This window comes from Pollachius pollachius (assembly GCF_949987615.1).
Source record: "Pollachius pollachius genome assembly, chromosome: 7".
Lineage (NCBI taxonomy): Eukaryota > Metazoa > Chordata > Actinopteri > Gadiformes > Gadidae > Pollachius > Pollachius pollachius.
The window spans coordinates 4588215-4608214 of record NC_136940.1 but is presented as its reverse complement, the minus strand read 5'-3'; the positions used below and the strand labels follow the sequence as shown (position 1 = coordinate 4608214).

The following is a 20000-nucleotide window of genomic DNA, read 5'->3' as shown; positions in this document are numbered from 1 at the left end:
TTTGAACGCGTACGGACGCACGCACTCACGCACGTTCACATAATGCACTGAGACGTACGCACATGTATGCGCAGACGTTTTTTTTTACTTTGGGTTTATTTCCTACTCCTTTTGCTGCCTTTCCACAAAAATAAGTAAATTAGGTTCAAATAAGAAACTAGACTATATTTTTGTCCTAAAATACACCTGAATTCCATCAGAATCAACCTTTGTATTACACAAAAACTAATTTTGTCTCTTTGAGCTCTGAAGCTTGATTTGAGAACTTTTTTGTTTACTAATGTGAACTTTTGTTTACTAATGTAAATCCGAACAAAATGTGTTCCCTTTAATCCCAATAACAGGCTCAGATTTCAAAAGCATTTGTGCCACTAGTTCTCATTTCCCTTTTCTTCACACTATACTCATGTGTTTATGTGGCTGTTTGCTATCGGTGTGACCATAATAAAACATTTTAATAATAAAAACAGAAACATTTATAAGAAACCCCCACCAATACACAAAAAACATGCATTCTCCCTCTCTTGCTTTTCCAGCATATATTTCACCAAATAGACACAGTGGGCGCACTTACACACACACACACACACACACACACACACACAGTGAGCCAGGCTTGCAGGCCTATAAATAGACCCCCCCCCCGGCTAACCACGGTACCCCCCCACCCCGGTATGATACCCGGTGACACGGCTGACCCCGAGCTTGTACACACATGCTGCGATTGCTTGGTGAAATAAAGCTGTCAGGGGCAGAGTCTAAGTAAAAAACGACCCCCCCCAACTCTGGCAGCTCCCTGCCGCTGACACCTCTGAGATATAGACATAAATTGGAAGCGGATTAGTTTTTTGATCTTAATTCAAGTTTTGACAAGATATAGGTAGCCATGATGTGTGTGTATTGGGGTGTGTGGGTGTTTGTGTGTGTCTGCATGCTCGTGTGCATGTTAATGTTTTTTTTTTGTGTACAAGGATCCCATGTGTTATAACCTGTCACAACCAACTTTAGAAACTTTTATTTGTTGATAACTTTAGTTATGCATCGCTCATTGTATCAAGGCTTACTTAATTAAGTTAAATTAGTATTCTTCCCGTCCACGAAATCTCAGTGTCAGTGGAAACTGGTTTTGTTTGACTCCCAGCCAAAACAGTTGTGGGTTTCGACCCCAACGTCCACAGTCTACCAGTAGACATCCTTTAGCAAGACGCCTCCCCCCTGCCTCACCTGCTCCTGTATGATGTGTCCCCGCAAAGTCTACTAAATGACTATGTGATACCATCTGATCCGTGGTACCAATGGTGAGGGTTAGGCTGGTGTGGTCGAGCCTTCGCTAGCTACCTTTCGTGGTGGTTTGCTGGGCTGGTGTAGCTATAACTAGCTGGCTGGGCTGGACGTTTGCCATGCTCGTCATTCCTTCCGGCTCCGCCACTGCTTGCCAGACCTCCAGGATTCCCCGCGGACGTCTTGACCGAGGGCTGTGCAAACAAAAGGGTTTTCATTTGCATTTACTTTAGTCTATTTGAGTGTGTGTGTCTGTCTGTCTGTGTGATACACATTTTGGGCTGGACTAAAGATGATATTGTTAACAAGAAATCCATGTTGGATCTCTTTAAGTGATTCATTTTAAAATCGTCTGATTTACTTTCGGCAGAACGGGGCCAGTTTCAGGCCGTCCAGCTCGGGCACCAGCTCCCGCCCATCCGGCCACAACCCCCCCCAGGACCACGACGGGGGGGGGAAGGCGAAGGGGGAGGAGGACAAAGAGGCAGGTCCTACCAGCCCCCCTGTCAGCACTCTGCCTGTCAGCACTCTGCAGGAACAGGTCAGGTCCCCCGGTGAGTCCCCACAATGCTTACAAGCAGAGGGTGTGTGCCGTTTCTGGGACACTCAAAAGTACAAAACACAAAGTCAAATCCAGAATATTGGATACGTACATACAGTACGTTGATAAGCACCAAGGAGAAATCTAAATAATGGGGAATTCTTCAGCGAAGTCTACCAAATCTCTACTGGTCTACTCTCACCCAGTACAAGCGTGCTGTTTATCTGTTAACCAACTGGTAATTGGCATAATCAGCATAATCAGGCCATGGAAAACAATTTCTGAACTCCTTGCTCAAGGGAACTCAAGGGAATACGCTGTTTTAAATTTTAAACAAAGTTCTTATTTCCCTTGTAACTTATGTTCAGGACTCAAACTTAGGAGCAGCGCAGGCTCCACTGTTTTACTAAACACAAGCCTCGGGCTCCGTGCGCACGCTGAGGCTGTGTTTGTGGTGGAAGCGAGTGACATACTGGTTGGCAGACTCACCTCGCTCAAAGCGCGACAAAACCTCCAGCCGTCCTAAAGAATATCGAAGGCTATGCATTATGTGGTCTTCCATTGAGCTCTAATGGTGACATCTGGACACACATGAATTGCATTATCTTTTTGTATCACATCCTTATTTGTTGGACAAGCAGCACCTGTGGTCCTTTTTAGTACGTTTTCCGAATCAAAGACAAACTTGTAAAATAAATGGTATTGCTTTTGAAAAGTTGTCGATGGTCGATGAATGGCTACGTAACGCTAACTAGTCACAGCCTTGATGGGAAACCTTTTTGTGTGCGAAAAGTTTTGTTGATGTGGGTGCACGGCAACTGTGTGTTTGTGTGTTGTTGAGAGTGTGCTGTTGGTCGTCGCGGTCCACACAACGTATGAGAGTGGACTGACCTTTGGCCTTGTGTGAATACCGCTGCATTTGAGAGCCGGCCAACACTTTCATATACGTTTGCCTACCATTTCAGCTCTCTTTTCTTTCTTCATGAATTATGAATTATTTATTTACATTTTATTTGTAGTCATACTTTAGGAAGCTATGTCACATAGTTTTAAAAAATATATATAATTCCAAAGAAATGCACTTTCTTTGTATTCTAGCTCTTATATTAAACCCGACCCCAATACATGCACCCCCCCCCCGCCCACACACACACACACACACACCACCCCCCCACCTCCACACACACACACACACACACACACACCCCCGCCTCCACCTCTACCAGGGATTTCAGATAGCACATTCGATACGGCCCCTGTGTTCCCGAACCCATCTGAAGGTAAACCTGCAAGGCATTACTGGGCCAAACAGGGAGCAGCAACCCACGGCATGTTGAGTCAAATCAGACACCGGGCGAACGACGTCCCCCGCACCGCTGACACTAACCAGGCCCCGGCTCGGATCCAGTCCAGCACCCTGACCTGCACTGCACTCCCACTCCACTCAGAGATGGCTTTGGTGTTCCAGGTTGGGGCTGGGGGGAGGGGGGGTTCGGAGGCAACAGTTGGAGAGCAGAGATGAGGCCTTGTGGGGGGGTTGGGGGAGGTGGATCATCATGGAGGGTAACTTAATACGGCTTTGGAGCGGCCCGCTCTTATCGCTCGTATACGCCCGGTGGTTACACACGTGCACTCTTGTTTGGTTGAGGTGGATCTCTCTTTTATTACATCAGAAAGGGACTTATCTAAATGATTGAATTACGTTATAAATGAATCGACGAATGGGTTCAGCTATGATCATTTAATAAATGCAAACACCAAAGCTCAGAAACGAGTGAAACCCTATAAGAATAACAATGCTTCTGCTCATAATCTATTATCCTATGCTTGTTTGAACCGACGGCCCTCGTAGCGTGGCTCTGTAAACGCTGCGCGAGTCATGCTTTATGAACGGCGTGATAATGACGTTCACGTCGGAGCGGCGTGTTATTGCTCTATGTAGCGGCCCCGGCGCTCCTCTGGGTGATTTACAGAGGTTTTCTTTAGCCGCGCTGCTTTGCATGCTCCCTGACACCATTACCGCCGCCTTCATCGACGCTGAGCGGTCGTTAAATCCCCGAACGTGGCGGCGGCGACACGTTTGCGTCCGTGCCGCTAAATCCTCCGTCACGAGCAGGCGAATCAAAGATTGTTTCCAAGCGAGTGCAGAGCACAGAACCGTAATTGTAAAGCGGTATTACTCAGCTCATTGGCACCCTCCATCCCTCCTTCCCTCCGACTCATCCGCCACATGCAAATGCGCCGGGCTTGGCTGGATTGATTGCTGAGAGAACAGTGCGTACCGCGCTCTGCTACTGACAATCTACTACTATACACATCACGGCGGGCTCACACTCGAGCACGGCCTCGTCTGAGGTTTCATTCAGATGGCTCCTGGAAGCCTGCTGTTATCTCAGTATTGTGAGCGGTGATTGGAGGGTGGGTTTGGTTTTAATTGGCAGCAGTTGTGTTTGAACAAACATTTAGATAGTTGAGTAAATAGAAATATTTGATTATTCTTGTGTTTGACAAAACGCTATAACGTGATTTTATGCCATATTGTACTCTCCAATTTCTATATAATGTTGCCATGTTCTTAGCAACAAGATTAAAATGATTAAATCTTTTGCTAGCAGCTCTAGCAATCTTTTTAAATTCAACACACACGCTTTAAGTATTATCTTACAAGGACCAATGGAAATGGATTTCTTTTTTTTGTTTATTCCGTTTCCGTGAAGGGTGATTGAAAGGGTATTTCTTTCTTCTTTAATTTTGTGTTTCTTTGAGGAAGAAAAACAACAAACAAAACGGCAAACATACGCAGGAGCATGAACAGAATCCTACGCAATAGTGACCGTTTGTTGAAACCTTTTATTTAATCTTCCATTCAACCTCCTGCTACACAGACGCATGCACGCACGCGCACATGAACACACACACAACAACGGCCTTTTCTCTACAGAACACAAAGCGGATCCCAATAGTGGGCGACTATTTCATTGTCCCATTGAGGTTGTCCTCTATATCCACTGCAACATCTCACTGCAGCATCCTGCCGATGGTCAGCTCTTGCTCAAACGCAGGGCCACATTTTGACCAAGAGAGCCGATAGAGGAAGGGGAGAGGCAGGGAAGACGCCTGGCCGGCCCTGCATCCCAGCAACCCAGTTACTCTTCCGAAACCTCTGATGGATTCAGGTCTTTCTTTAGTCTTAACCCACAGAGTCCTGTTTACCCCTAAAGCCTTACTTGACTCCATCGGCCCGTGTCAAGGTCACGTTTGGACCATCCGAAGGGATATAGGTTCTTGGGTGCTTCTACTGCTCCAGAATGGATGCGTGGAGGAAGGATGATGGTGTGGGGGGAGGGGGGGGGGGGATGTAATTGAAAGGCAAAATGGAGAATGGGCAGTTATTGGGTCACGTGCACACGCCGAGTGTCGCCTTCGTAATGGGACGCGATCGCACAATGGGCTGGGTTGAAGGTCGCTGGGTCTGTTAAGCGGATGGCGGGGAGGCAGTAGTCACAAACACACACACAGCGACACACACACACACACATTGTGCAGCACACATCCATCTGTGGTGCTTAACCACACTCTTCAAGAATGAGGACTTCCTTGTGTGTTCAGTGTTCAGTGTCGTGAATGTGGAGCCTTCAATGAACGAGTAAGAGTTTGAGTTGGAAAGAGACGGGTTGGTGGATGGATATATAGATGGATGGATGGAAGGATCGATGGATTGAATGTTTGGTAGATAGATACGGTAGAGGAAAGAGATTGATCAATGGACAATGCATTCACACTGCATCAATGCATGGATGGGACGCTGCACCGGGAAACACCAGACTACAGAGATGCTCTTATGTTACCCTGTGAACCGGTACCGGCCCCCAGTGTTCGGGGGGAATCCCCCTGCTTTCTTCCTCCCTAACTCGGGGGTCCACGGAGCCATGTGCCTGCGGTCCTCGTGACATCTGACTCCCGCCGCCTGCACCTCCTCTCCTCTCCCATGTGTTCCTCTGCAGCACTGCCAGTAATTACAGAGATGGAGGTTGGTGGGGGGGGGGGGCTCGTACAGCCACAGGGTTGAACCCCCCTCCTCTGACTCTGTACCCCCCCCCCCTCTCTTCCCCCCCGTCCTCCCTTACAAGCTCCTCGATCCGAGCTCCCCTTCCCCCCCCCCCCCCCCATCGCGCCCTACCACGGCTCTGTCTCTCTCCCCCCCCCCCCCCCATCGGAGCTCACCTTCACCCCCATCTGAGTCCCCCCTCTCCTGTCTGGCCCATTTAGTCATGATTCATTGACATGTCACAGACGGTTCCTTGCTGCTGCGTGTCAGGAGGTACGAACAGCAGGAGCGACGATGTCGTCATGCAGCCCGCCTCATCCGGTCTCGACCGGTCGGTTCCACCCTGCGCCACGGAGACTCATTTCGGTGTGGATCACGTGTGAGCGGTACTAGTGCCGTCCTCTAGTTAAAAACAGAAGAAACCAGTTGGTTTTGGTTGCCTGGTGTATTTTAGCCTACACTATGCTCAATTTAGTAACATAGCTTTAGTTACACAGCTTAACTAATGTAGCTTTAGTAAAGTCCCCTGTTGTAACAATGAGTCATGAACACGATTAAAATAAGTAACCAAAATGTCTCGCTGCTGTAGTAGTTAATTTTGTTGGCATTAACCAGGAACAAAGCATTTGGACCTCTTATCAGGGAATTGGCAACTCCAATAAAATTCATGGACAGTTAATTGTGCATGGTGTTAAATTGTGCACAAACCTAAAAAGGCCAACGCTAAGGCCAACCAGTATTGCTCTGGCTACGATCAGACATTATTAGAAATCCTGCTGGCTATTTCTGAGCTGAAAATGTCCTTTTTTTTTTGCACAGTTCCATCTGGCTGGAAACAAATGTATTTAAAGTGAAAAGGGGGGATTGAAGTAATGTTTATCCCGGCATGAGCGTGTCATAACAGGGTTTGTGGTTTCAATTAGAGGCTGCTAAACACTGCGGCAGATGGACAGCGCTGCTGTCCACAGACAGCAGGCAGGTTGTGAGATTAAAAAGGGTGAGGGTGAGGAGGATGACGACAATGAAGCTGTTGCATCGGGGATCGACATCACGCTGATAATTACCCTGGGCGGAATTACACACAGCACCACGCGCAAGCTGTGCGTGTGTGTGTGTGTGTGTGTGTGTGTGTGTGTGTGAGAGAGAGAGAGAGAGAGAGAGAGGGAAAGAGAGAGAGAGAGAGAGAGAGAGAGAGAGAGAGAGAGAGAGAGGGGTGAGTGGACCCTGACGAGTGGCTTGTGTTTAACATCTTCTTGATGCAAAGTGATGTGCACTAATTCTACATCTGTTCAAACCAAACAGGGCTTGAAAGTTCAGCCAGCGAGAGAAGGGGGGGGGGGGGGGGGGGAGGCGAGTTCTTTACAACTCCTCTTCCTCCCTGCTTTCCCCTGGTGTGCTCCAAGCATCCCTCCTGCATCCCTGTTGCGTATTGAAGTGATTGACAAAAATGTGGACATGACCTTGGTGGATCTGTGTGGTGTTGTGTACGTGAGTGTGTTCGTAAATGTGTCTGCGTGTGAGTTTTTGTGTGTCCGTGAGTGTGTGTGTGTGTGTTTATATGTGTGTGTGAGTTCAGATGTATGTGTGTCTGTTCTGTGTGTATACACGCATGTGATCATGTGTGTACCTGTGCATCTTTGTAACGGTGTATGTACATGAATGAATATATGTGGATTTGTGCGAGTGTGTCCGGGTCATGCAGTCTGTGTATTTGTGTGTGTGTGAGTGTTTGTGTTCATAAGTGTGTGTATGTATATGCATATATATGTGCGTGTGTGTTTGCTTGTGTGCGCATGTATACATGTGTTGGTGTCTGTGTGTAAGCCTATATAACGCATGTGCATATATAAATATATATATATATATATTATATGTGTGTGTGTGGAGGTTGAGTCGTCAGCTTGGCTGTGCAGTGGATCCGTGACCTTGGGCGCTGGGCTCTTGTCAGGCCTATTGAGGCTTTGAGGACTTGATTGTAGTCTCTTAATGTAAATACCCAAACAAACACGCCGGGCTGGAAATGTGCTATCGGTTTACCCTGTATTTACATTCCCTATCACGCTCCTTCTTGTTTCCCTCCCTCTGTGTATCTCTCTCTCTCTCTCTCTCTCTCTCTCTCTCTCTCTCTCTCTCTCCCCTGCTATCTTTCACTCTCTCACTCTCTCGCACGTTCTCCCTATCTCCGATCTCCACTCTCTTCCTCAAGTGCTCGGATTCATTCACACGATGCCAAACCTCCTCCTCAAACGCTCTCTCATCCTGTCGTTTAGTCGTCCTCTCCTCCATCTTGTCTTTCACTTGTCGACCCTGCCTCCCCCTGCCCCCCCCCCCTCTGCCGTTTGAGTGACGGCTGGAATATCCTGCGGCTCCCACCCATCTCGGCTAAATCAGAACCAGAGGCGTTTTTCGAGTCAGTGCAAACACAGCTCATGTGGGAGAAACCCAAACCACTCTGTAGAGTTTGTTTCTAAATGCTCAAAGCAGTCACCCCTTCCGCCCCCCCCCCCCCATCCCTCCATCCCCCCCATCAACCCACTAACCCCCCCCCCCCCCCCCCCAGTGTGCACAGCGGCCCCGAAATTCATCACGTCCCGAACGGGAACAGTGGAGGGCGGTTCTGGGTCCGAAGAGTTGAAATATCGAGCCCGTTCGGTTTGTTTCTGGAGGCTCCCTGAGTACGACTGTTTATGCATAGGCACCCAGCCGCATCGCCTCCCGCCCTCCTCCTCCTCCTCCTCCTCCTCCTTCCCCCTCGCTCACCGTGCGAATCTGTTTCCCCCCCCGTCGTCGCCTTGTTCTGCATACCGACCCCACGCCACGCCACGCCACACCGGGCGCCCGGGACAGGCAGGTCCCAGGCCGCACAAGCCAGCTCATAATTCAAACAAACAACAAAGCGTGGGACGGCGGCGGCGACGGCGGCTCATTGTCAGGTATAACAAATGGAGGAAGGGCCCGGAGCGGGATTTGTATCTGCTTACGGAGGGCTGACTGCATTATACATACTGTGGCCGGCGCTCAGCGCGCCGTAATAGGCCCCGTGATGGATGGGCCCGGGCGCTGCCGAGGGCTTCCTGTCCCCCCCCCCCCCTCCCCCCCCCCCCCCCCCCCCTAGGGTTATTCATCTGTTTATCTGCTTTATTTATGTATTCCGTCACCCACAGAGAACTCTGCAGCGCCGGGGTTGACTCAGGTAGTCGGAGTGTGTTTACCTGTTTAGAGAGGAGTGCTGCGCTGTTGCAGTACGGAGAACCTCTGCGGGTTAAGGGTTATGTGCGTGTTTAGGTAGGAGGAGATGAGACGCCACAGGAGATGTGATGAGGTGAGGAAGGATATGAGCAGATGCAGATGCAAAAGAGTTGTGACTGCAAGGTTAGTGGAAGTGCTGAGGGTACTGCGATGAAATCTCAGCAAATCATGAAGCTTGTTGATGAAGTCTTGTCTGTTGAGCTGAGATTTGTGTCTGTCTCATATAAACAACAGATGAGACAACATGTCCCAACAGATGGGCCAAGTTAAGAAAATCTTATGTGAACTTGTCCCATAATGATAACTTATCATATCGTCTCATCGTTTACATTCAGTTACGTCCAAATATGTAACCGCAATTAATGTAAAGTTGCATTTGAATACCTATAGCAAAATGCAGTCTTTATGTACATTTTCTATTCCAGCACATGTAAGTATTACTTTTAAAGCCCTAGTATTTAGATACATTTGAAGGCAAATTCCTGATCCCATAAATAGAAATGGGCTACAAAACAAAAAGTTGTCGTGAAAGTTGTCGTCCGTACGAACCAAAAACCCAAAGCAACAACCTAACAGGACCTACCAGCGTTTTCCTACTGAAGCCGGCAGCAGAGCATACCCCACTGGGGAATTCTCCCAGGACTGGTGACCCTATGACTGCAGAGTTTACCCGGGGGCCTAGGGACCTAGCCCGGATCACAGACGGCCATCAGCCGCCTGGCCCTTATCTTTAACCCCGTGGTGCTTATCCTTATCCCTGCCACGCTCCCCAATCAAGGGAGTCACTCAGGGACTGAGACCCCCACCCCCCCACACAACCACACTGCTCCAACGTCCGGATTGGGAGGAGGGGGGGTCTGTCCCCTGTGTAGCTCCTCAATAGATTAGCTAGCTGAAATTACATTTTTATCAACTCACTTGTGCTGTCAATTTTCTATTTTTTATGTTGGTTTGTAACATTAGTAGTATTAGTAGCAATTATTAGTGAGACGTAAAATGGCTTTTATCTGTTCACCATTTTCTGGGTAAAGGTGTGAGCCAATGAATCGGTTGATGAACTCTTTCTATATCTTGAAATGTCAATGCAAATTACCTGCAGCCGCAACATGAAACCAAGCAAATGAATATAAACTATTGTTATGATTTCCAGTTTTCTCGTACTCATACAGTATGTTCGCTCCTTCTCTCAAGCGTGTTGCAGCGTTACGGCCTGTAACCAGGGAATAGCTTCCTGTACTCGTTCCCCTGACCAATGTCTAAGTCGGACCCCACTCTCATTACAGCCTACTGTCTGCTCCTCTCTTTCCCGCCTCCGTCCCAGTCACCTGACCCTCTGACATCACCCTCTGTGGAGCACCGTGCATCCGTCCCCGTAATCAAGTGTCCCCTACGCTAGACCCTCATATCTCAGGTGTGTGTGTGTGTGTGTGTGTGTGTTTGCGTGTTTGCTTGTGTGTGTGTGTTTGCGTGTTTGCTTGTGTGTGTGTGTGCATGCTAGATATACGGGGGGTTGTGTTGTGTGTGGTGGGGTTGGAGAGGGAGGCAAAGGGGAATTGGGGGATGGTGTTGGGGGGGGGGGGGTAAGGGATAAGGGTTGGGGTGCGAGGGTGTTTGTGTGTGTGTGTTTGTGCGTTTGTATACGTGTGTGTGTGTTTGTGTGTGTGTGTGTGTGTATGGGGTGGGGGTGAGGTTGTCTGTGTGTGTGTGTGTGTGTGTATGGGGTGGGGGTGAGGTTGTCTGTGTGTGTGTGTGTGTGTGTGTGTGAGGAGCGTAGGGTGGGGGGGTTGTTGTGCCGTAGATCAGGGCAGGGAGGATGGCGGGGCAACCAGGGGATGACAGGGGAATAACATCCCTTTCTTCTCAATGGACAGGGCCCATAACTCCTGGCTCTCCAGGGACAGATTGAGAAAGGCAATAGCCCCGGGAGCTGTGGAGCAGGGCCGCTTAGGAGAATTGAAAGTTAAAAGAAAAAAAAAATTACACGTGGATACCAACCAAAAAAAAAAAAAACAGCGCTCGTGGCATCGCCGATCGGCACTAGAATATTGTATTATGAGAGAAAGAGAGAGAGAGAGAGAGAGAGAGAGAAGGAGAGATGAGTGAGGGAGGGAAGGAGAGAGAGGGAAAGAAAGATGAGGGAGGGAGAAAGAGAGAGAGATGAGGGAGTGCTGGAGGGAGAGAGAGAGAGAGAAAGAGAGATGAGGGAGGGAGAGAGGAAAGGAGAGATGAGGGAGAGGGAGAGAGAGAGAGCGAGGCAGAGAAAAGACTCAAGGGGCAACTGTCCACATAAATTACCAAAATATAAATCACTTGAGATGTCGCGCTGTATTCTGCCCTCTTCTGAAGTAGGGGCTGGTTCTGCAGGGCTGTTTCATGGAAGGAAACAGCCCCCCTTCTTTCAGCCACACAGGGCTTTGAGCTGACTGTTCTGCCAGGAGAGATGGAGGCGAGTGTTGCGCTGGGCTGAGTGGGCTCAAGTGTTTTTGTGTCAAGATGACGTATGGAGGTTGAAAACCTGTGCAAAAAAAAAATTATACACTTTACACCAAAACGTCCACAACTTTAGTTCTCGCTTGCAAAGAGAACATTCCCCGTGCTGTCTCGGGTTGTCTTTTATTTTGTAGCCTCTCATTTCTACTTTATTATTCTCTTATTTCTTTTTTGTTTTGCTTGGCAGCCTCAACATCCCTCTCATCCTGTTTCTATCCCCTTTTCTACTGGCATTTTCTATATTTTCTGCCCTTAGTTATCTCCCTGCCATTCATGCCTTCCTTCTATTTTCCCCTCTCTGTCTCTCTCTCTCTCTCTGTCTCTCTCTTTTTTTCCCCCCTCTCTCCTTGCTTTATCGCCATGCTCTGTCTCTCACTCTCCCCTTGATCGCTCCCTCTCTCTCTGTCCATCTCTCTCTTTCTCTCTCTCTCTCTCTCCACTTACTCTTCCCCAGTGCCTACAGTCACTTTCCTCCGATGGGGGGGGGGGGGGGGAGAGGGAAGGGGGGGACAGGCAAGAATTTTTATGGGCTGATCAATTTTACACTGTCTTATTGAATGGCTTTTAATGCCCCTTCTTTATTTTCAATTATAACCCACAGCGCTGTCTGCGGGCGCCGGGGGCCCCGCGGTATGACCCAGTCACACTCACCGCGTAGAGGGGGGCCATTAAATTTAATACCCTGTGTCTCGGGGAAAATTATGCATGTTTAATCATCGCTTTGCGGTTGATTCTGATGGTCCTGGCAGGATAACATTATCTCAGAGAGAGAGGGAGGGCGGGGGGGAACAGAGCCAAATGGAGGGAATTAGACACTAATGTGTCATTTTAAATATGTGGCTCTGTGTGAGTGGGACCCAACATGGAAGGCTAACTTGACATGGATCTCAACATTGGGTCGTTTTTTTTGGTGCACTTAATAAATGCAGAACATTTTTCAAAAATGTTCTTATGAAATACAAAACATGAACTCAATGTTTTAGTTTTAGGAAAAATACAATAGAAGCATATTTTGGGTGCTTCTTGATTTGCAGAAATCATTGCATACCTTATAGTCGTTTTTTTTGGTCCTAGGCGATATTGTATTACACTATCCACATATGACTAAACTCTATGACCAAACATGGACGGCTTTAATGTCTACTACATTTTACCATATAAATATTTGTCATAATTCCTGCGGTTGTCTCTCCTCCTCTCGCCTCCTTCGTGTTGGCAGTGACCTCCTCCCTGTGTGTGGTCAACTGCGACACGAGGAAGGTGAGATCTGAATGTACCTGCATCCAGATTTATCGCCAGACGATAAAAAAAAAAAAAATAGATTACGGTTATTAAATCTGACTCCATGCCATCGAGCCTGATGAAAGCAGGCAAACAACCATGGGAGACTCCACCAATGCCCTGCTGGTGTGTGTGTGTGTGTGTGTGTGTGTGTGTGTGTGTGTGTGTGTGTGTGTGTGTGTGTGTGTGTGTGTGTGTGTGTGTGTGTGTGTGTGTGTGTGTGTGTGTGTGTGTGTGTGCATGAGGAGGAGGAGGAGGGAATGGGTTGGAGCAGCATGATAAGGTAGATTGACTTCTGATGCAGGCAGGAGTTGTCAGCCAACTTCACCACGGCAACGCCCTTTATGCCCCAGCCAACATCATCTTCTGTGTGCGTGTTTGTGTGTGTGTGGTGTACGTATGTGTGTGTGTGTGTATGTGTGAGACAGAGATAGAGAGTAGAGGGAGAGAGAGAGAGGAAAGGAGGGTAGCGACACAAGATTGCGTGTGCTTTTTTCTCTCCCATGTCTAACAAAATTAAACGATGTGGACGCATTCAAGTGGACACGCGTGTGTGTGGCGTGTGTTGCACCTCCAACCCAATGAATGTTGACATTCATACAAAGATATGTGCCCTGTCCATCTTCTCTCTCTCTCCCTCCCTCCCTCTCCCTCCCTCTACATCCCTCTCCCTCTTGCTCCTACAATCCACACACACACACAAACACTGACACAAACAAACCCTGTTACGCAGCCACACACACACACTCACAGTCTCTTTCCCTCTCCCACTGACGGGCAGGTAGGTTAGTACAGGAAGGTGGGGGCAGGTGGGGGCACCGCCCGCTTCTGGCCGGCTGGCTGGCTGGCTGGCTGGCTGGCTGGCTGGCTGGCTGGCTGCCTCTGTGCTGCTGAAGGTGAAACAAGCGCTCACTTGGGCTCATTGAAAAGTAGATGTGACAGTAAATTTTTCAGGCCCCCTGCGAGATGGGAGATCTTGTTATAGCAGTCAGGATGGGGGTCAGGGCACTGGCTGGCTGATGATTGAGGAAAAGAGAAGAAAATTCATTCGGCGCCGGGCACTCTGTCAAGTGCCGGTAGCTTACCGCTGAGAGCCTCTCACCCATCACCGCGTTACGACCCCAGAGGTCACACACCCACCCCCCCCCCCCCCCCCCCCCCCTCGCCTCCCCCCTGCCATAAATCTGCCTGCTCCCCTCCGTGCCCCGCCAAACCTACCGCCCAGCAACCACCTCTCACAACCACGCACACACACACACACACACACACACACACACAGGCCGTCACCCTCGTCTGAGCTTGGCTGCATCTTGTCCTCCTCTTCCTCCTCCTTGTGTAAGAGCGGCATGATGAAAATAAATAAATAAAAAAGATCACACAGAAGCAGGGACTGGATAACAGATAATGCAGAATGGAGGAGAGGTCTGTGTGTGTGTGTGTGTGTGTGTGTGTGTGTGTGTGTGTGTGTGTGTGTGTGTGTGTGTGGTTTTAAATGTGCTTATTAATGCCTTTGTGTAATTATTGGTGATTCTTTGTAAATGTGTGTGTGTGTGTGTGTGTGTGTTTGTGTATGTGTGTATCCTTGCGTGCTTGCGTTTTTTATTCAGTTGTGTGTGTGGTTTAATGTGTGTGCCTGTGTGGCAGTGGGCGAGAAAGGGGGGGCTGGCTTTGCTCGTTCGTACACACGTTTACATATCTCTCCGTAGATACATGCCCGGGAACATGTGCTGGGGTTCTCCCGTGTGTTTGCGTGTGTGCGTGCGTCTGTCATGGCGTGTGATTGGCTGTGACTCGTCTCCTTGGAGTACTAATTAAAATGGCAGCAGATGTGCAGGTGAGAGAGAGCAGCCAACAGCAGCTCAGCAGCGTCCCGCTCTAACCTGCAGAGGATCACACACACACACACACACACACACGATCACACTCACACACGATCTCACTCACACACACACACACACACACACAATCACACTGGATCACAAGCAAAACACACATACATGATCACAAGCAATCGCACAGATGCATGATCACACATAGGCGTGGTCACAGGCACAGACACACACACACACACACACAAACACACAAACCAACACACACACACAAACATGATCACAGGGAAAACACACATCATGCACACGCATACACATGATCACAAGGAAACACACAGATGCATGATCACACAAAGGCATGCTCCCAGCCACACAAACACACACACACAGACACACACACACATACACACAGACACACACACACACACACTCCCTTTCTTTATAACGTGCCCGCCTATTCTTCAATACAAACACTTCAAAATCACAACATGGACGCTGTACTCTTCATTCGAACACCCACTCTCAGCAAAGGCCTTGGAGAGACACTGTGGGTCAGGCGGCGAGACAGGAGGCAAGGGAAAGATTCTCGAAGATGTGAACAGAGAGGGTCAGACAGGTTTACACGCGGCAGTGGAGAACGGCTAACAAACACAGCAAGGTCACGTGATCAAGATGAGCATTTTCAGTGTATGAAAAAACGCCCGAATGGGATAAAGGTGGGATGAGAGCATTTGTCTATGTGTCATTGTGTTTGTTTTCGGTGTGCAATATATATTTGTGTTGTAGGAACCCGCTTGAAAAGGAACGAGTTCGTCGGCAAAGGGTTTTATCCTTCTGTGTATTTTCCATCGTTGCTCCTGCCAGTCGATCAAATCTTCAGGGGAACCTGGAGGGGCAACGGATCATTTCCTGCCAAAATGGGCCCTCAAAATAAACGGTGTTGTGTCGGGTTACAGTTGGCATCAGAAAAGCAGCAAGCCGATGAAATATTCTTTCTTCTCCTTTCTACATCGGGGCTAGGATATGGTTAGGCTGATTGACTCCCTGCCTGAATGTTCTGGGTTGAAAGCCCAGTGTCTAAACTCTACATATTGGCCTCCATGAGCAACAACAAATGAAAGTATCGAAGAAAATTTTAGAACATCTAAAACAGAAAAGGAAAAGGATTTCCTAACTCTCTTTGGACAAAAGCATCTGCACAGCGACTCTATATTGAAAAACGGTAACCAGTTGAAAACCAAACAAGCGCTCGTCGAAACTCGGTCGGGATCATGAGCGCCGTCGGAAGTGGGGGCCGCCTCATCGCAGCAGAAGAAGAAGAAAAACGCCTCGGAGGCCGAGTTTGAAATCAGAGGACCCTTGAGGGGTCGGGGGGGCTCGGAGCCCCATTACTTTCTGGAGCTGTGATGAAGGCTTTGTGGCCGGCGTGTTCATGGCGGTCCTCACATCGTAACCATCTCCACTCCAAAGCAAACACATAACATACGCCGCACTCCCCCGGGATCCCATCCCGTCCTCTCCAAATTGATAATTGATACATTGTGAAATTATTGATATCGTTTGGGGCCATGTGCTAACAGTTTTCGAAGTTGGTGGCGAGGGAGGTGGAGAGGAAGGAGAGAAATGGATCCGGGCTCGGTGTGTGTGTGTGTGTGTGTGTGTTTGTGTGTGCCAGGCTTAGTGAGCATGTGTGTGTTTGATTGTGCTTCTTTCTATTTGCATGTGTGTGTGTGTGTGTGTGTGTGTGTGTGTGTGTGTGTGTGTGAGTTCCTGCTTGGCAAGAGATCCCAGCTACGGATCTATCTTGGATATGATCATCACCACTCGAGCCGCTCCCAAGTGTGCTCGCGTGTGCGCGCTGATGTGTGTGCGTGCTAAAGTGTGCGCCTGTTGATGTGTGTGCGCATGTTTATGTGTGCGGGTGTTGATGTGTGTGCGCGTTGATGTCTGTGTGTGCCGATGTGTGTGCGTGCCGGTGTGTGTGCGTGCTGATGTGTGTGTGTGTGCGTGTGTGTGGGTCAAAAGGCCGGGGTGTCGGGTGTTTGTTAGCGTGCACTTGTCCAGCTTTTAGTGCACAAGCGCCAGGCTGCTTTCAATACAGCCTCTTATTAGGGGGTGATTATCCTGCCTGCGCCTGGCTTCTCTCAGCCGCTGACTGCTAGTTGGAGAGGCCAGGGGCGGCTCGGGAAACAGGGAGTGAATACTTCCTGACACAGGGCCCCCACAGCTCACCCTTACCCGGGCTCTGCCTGTCACAGAGCCAGGCCGGCGGGCCGTCCACGCCACTGTTCTTCCTGCAGAATGACAGGAAGGGCCCGGTCATAGCCAGGTGCTGTGTGTGTGTGTGTGTCTGTGTCTGTGTCTGTGTGTGTGCAATGTGTCTTTACATTATCTTTAAACTGGTGATGTGTTTGCATGTGAATGTGTGGAGGGATATACTGGACTTTGTAAAGTGCTTGAGTGTTCCAGGTATAAAGGCTATTTATGTAAATTAAGTCGAATAAAGCTAGGACGCACTACCGTTGGAAATGCAAAAATAGAAGGGTATGGACTGTTGTGTGTGTTGGCCATATGGTGTGTATTTCAGGAACGGGAGTCCAGCAGAATTTAAGATTAGCTGCCAAAATAGAAAAGTATAGTCAAATATTTCTTCAAATAACATTTTTGTGAAGGGCCCATTATTGGTCTACCTTATATTTCTGAGTCATTAAAAAGGATGCTATAAGTAGCGAGATCTCTGTACTGAATGTGAGTGTGACATAAAAAACAATTTTCCACTTTGACTCCAGAGGAATTTCGACACAGTTTACCCGGTGCCAACTGTGCAATCAGCTTCTTCTCTCCTCCCCTCCTTCCACCCCCCAACCCCTTCCCTTACCCCCCCCCCCCCCACACACACACACACACACACACACACCCTGAACTACCTTCCTCCAACACATAAATTAAAAAGAAAACAAAGCTGCCCATCCATCATGCTCCTAACAATTAATTGGCACACTTCAGCTAACCTTTGATAGAAACACAGACACTGATAGATGCACACACACACTTTATCCCCCCCCACACACACACACACACACACACCTCTTCACTCCCCCGAGTTGAGAGAGCGATTCTGGCCGCGTGCCATTGCTCAGAGGCAGCGCGGTGCGGGGATCTGACTCAATGCTCCATGCCACGTCCCGAAAAAAGAAAACGAAGACAAAGCAGGAGGAGGGAGAGAGAGAGGAGGAAGAGGAAAAGAGACAACGGCGTGTGTCACATCCTGGGAGCTTCACCGGGGACGCTTTAGACCGCCCATACATCCTTTTTGGCCCGGCCGCGTGCAATCGCGTCCCCGCAAGCCACACAACAATAGACTGGACAGATGGTCCCACACACACACACACACACACACACATCTAGTCCGACGCTATTAAAAGACATCTACCTCAGACCAGACGTCTGCGCGTGAGTGTGTGTGTGTGTCCGTGTGTCCGTGTGCGTGTGTGTGGGAGTCTGGGTGTCAGTAAAACAGATTTGAATGCAAGTGATTTTCCTTAAATCACTTGCATTCAAATTTGTGTTGCCATTCAGTGTTTGAAAAATCCATTCATCTATGTATTTGTTGTGTCTTTTTTGTGTACTATAATGCTGACAAAGTGAAAGAGCAGAGATCTTCGCGCTGTGAGGGAATATGAATCAATGGAGGTCTTTCTGCCCCCTAGACTAATGTTTGGTTAATGACAGTATTTAGTGACCAGAGAAAAAACTCCTAGGCATTAACATACACACACTGTCCTCTCCTCTCTTTTCTACTCCCCTCCTCTAGTCGGTCCCAACCCCCTATTTTCCCCACCCTCTCTGCTTTTCTCCCCCCCTGCTCTCCTCTCCTTTCCTCATCTCTCCTCTCCTCTCCCCATCTCTCTCTTCTCCCCTCTCTCCTCTCTTCATCTCTCCTCTCCTCTCCCCACCTCTCCCCACCCTTCCTATCCTCTCCCCATCTCTCCTTTCCTCTCCTCTCCCCTCCTCTCCTCTCCTCTCCTCTCTCCACCTCTCCTTTCCTCTCCCCACCTCTCCTCTCCTCTCCTCTCCTCTCCTCTCCTCTCCCCTCCTCTACCAATCTCTCCCCATCTCATCTCCACTTCATCTGCTCTCCTAAAGAGCGGCTCTGACACCTCAGAATGATGAACTCTCTGAATGCGTTGACCTTTCTCCTCTGGACCACTGATCCCCTTAAAGAACCCCCCCCCCCCCCCCCCCCCCCCCACACACACACACACACACACACACACACACACACACACACACACACACACACACACACACACACACACCCCTGCTCAGCCCATGTAGATGAGACAGAGACAAATGAAGACTTCCTCCAGTGGGTAGTGTGTGTGTGTGTGTGTGTGTGTGTCGGGGGGGGTATCTGTGTGTGTGTGTGTGTGTGGGTGGGGGACTTGGGTAGATGGCAGGTAGCCTACCATCTGTAGTCAGCCGGTGAGATTAATATGGACAGAGAGGGCGTGTAGGAGCATGGCCGGAGTAGAGCTGGGAGAGAGCGGTAGAGAGGAAGAGCCAAGCAGAGAGAGATGGACAGCCAAGGATTGACTGTTTCACTTTACTTGATGCGGCTACCCTCAGGTTTCTGTGTGAGAGAGTTTACATATTGCATATTTTTGTGGCTATTTGTGAAGGTACTGTTTATGTACTGAAATATGGAGCATGTACTGTATATATATATATATATATATATGCTCTAGTTTCCCCTCCACTAGTGATGACTTGGATTCTCTGCTGACAGTTATGATCCGTACTTTTGTATACTTTGGTCCTTCTAATTATTTAGCTTTCCATGTTTGTCTGTGCGTGTATTAAGAGAATGTGTACATGAGGTATTTTTGTGTTTGTGTTTGTGCGTGCCTGTGTGGCTGCTTTCAGGTCAAACTTCTATACTCTCTGTACAAGAGAGGATGGAAGACACACAGAAACACACTTATAGACACACACTGACGATCAGCTGGCTGCCAAGCTCCACTTGTCAGGGCGGGTTAATAGGCCAGTGCTGGGGTCAAACAGTGGCGTTTGACCTTCAACCCCTGGACAGAAGCAACCCTAACTAGACTAACAGGAGATCACTTATAGTGACACATATTAGAGGAGTACTCCTAATACTTTAAGTATGAGTATCATACTTAATAAATATCATACTGATTGATTTGAAGGACAGATTAACACTGGGGGATTTAATTAATTTCATAATAATACATCAATAAATGTCTTTCTTTCTGTTTAT

The 20000-nt window shown here is 48.7% G+C and overlaps 1 protein-coding gene across 1 annotated transcript in view; it reads left to right on the top strand.

The window, feature by feature from the left end:
* Positions 1 to 20000, top strand: part of LOC307077834 (adhesion G protein-coupled receptor D2) — a gene marked incomplete at its 5' end in the record, with an annotated part of 80490 nt that overhangs the window by 46086 nt on the left and 14404 nt on the right. The window contains one exon of the mRNA XM_079739308.1: positions 1652 to 1835. Within this exon, the coding sequence (XP_079595434.1) occupies positions 1652 to 1835 (184 nt within the window). The remainder of the gene's footprint in view (positions 1 to 1651; positions 1836 to 20000) is intronic.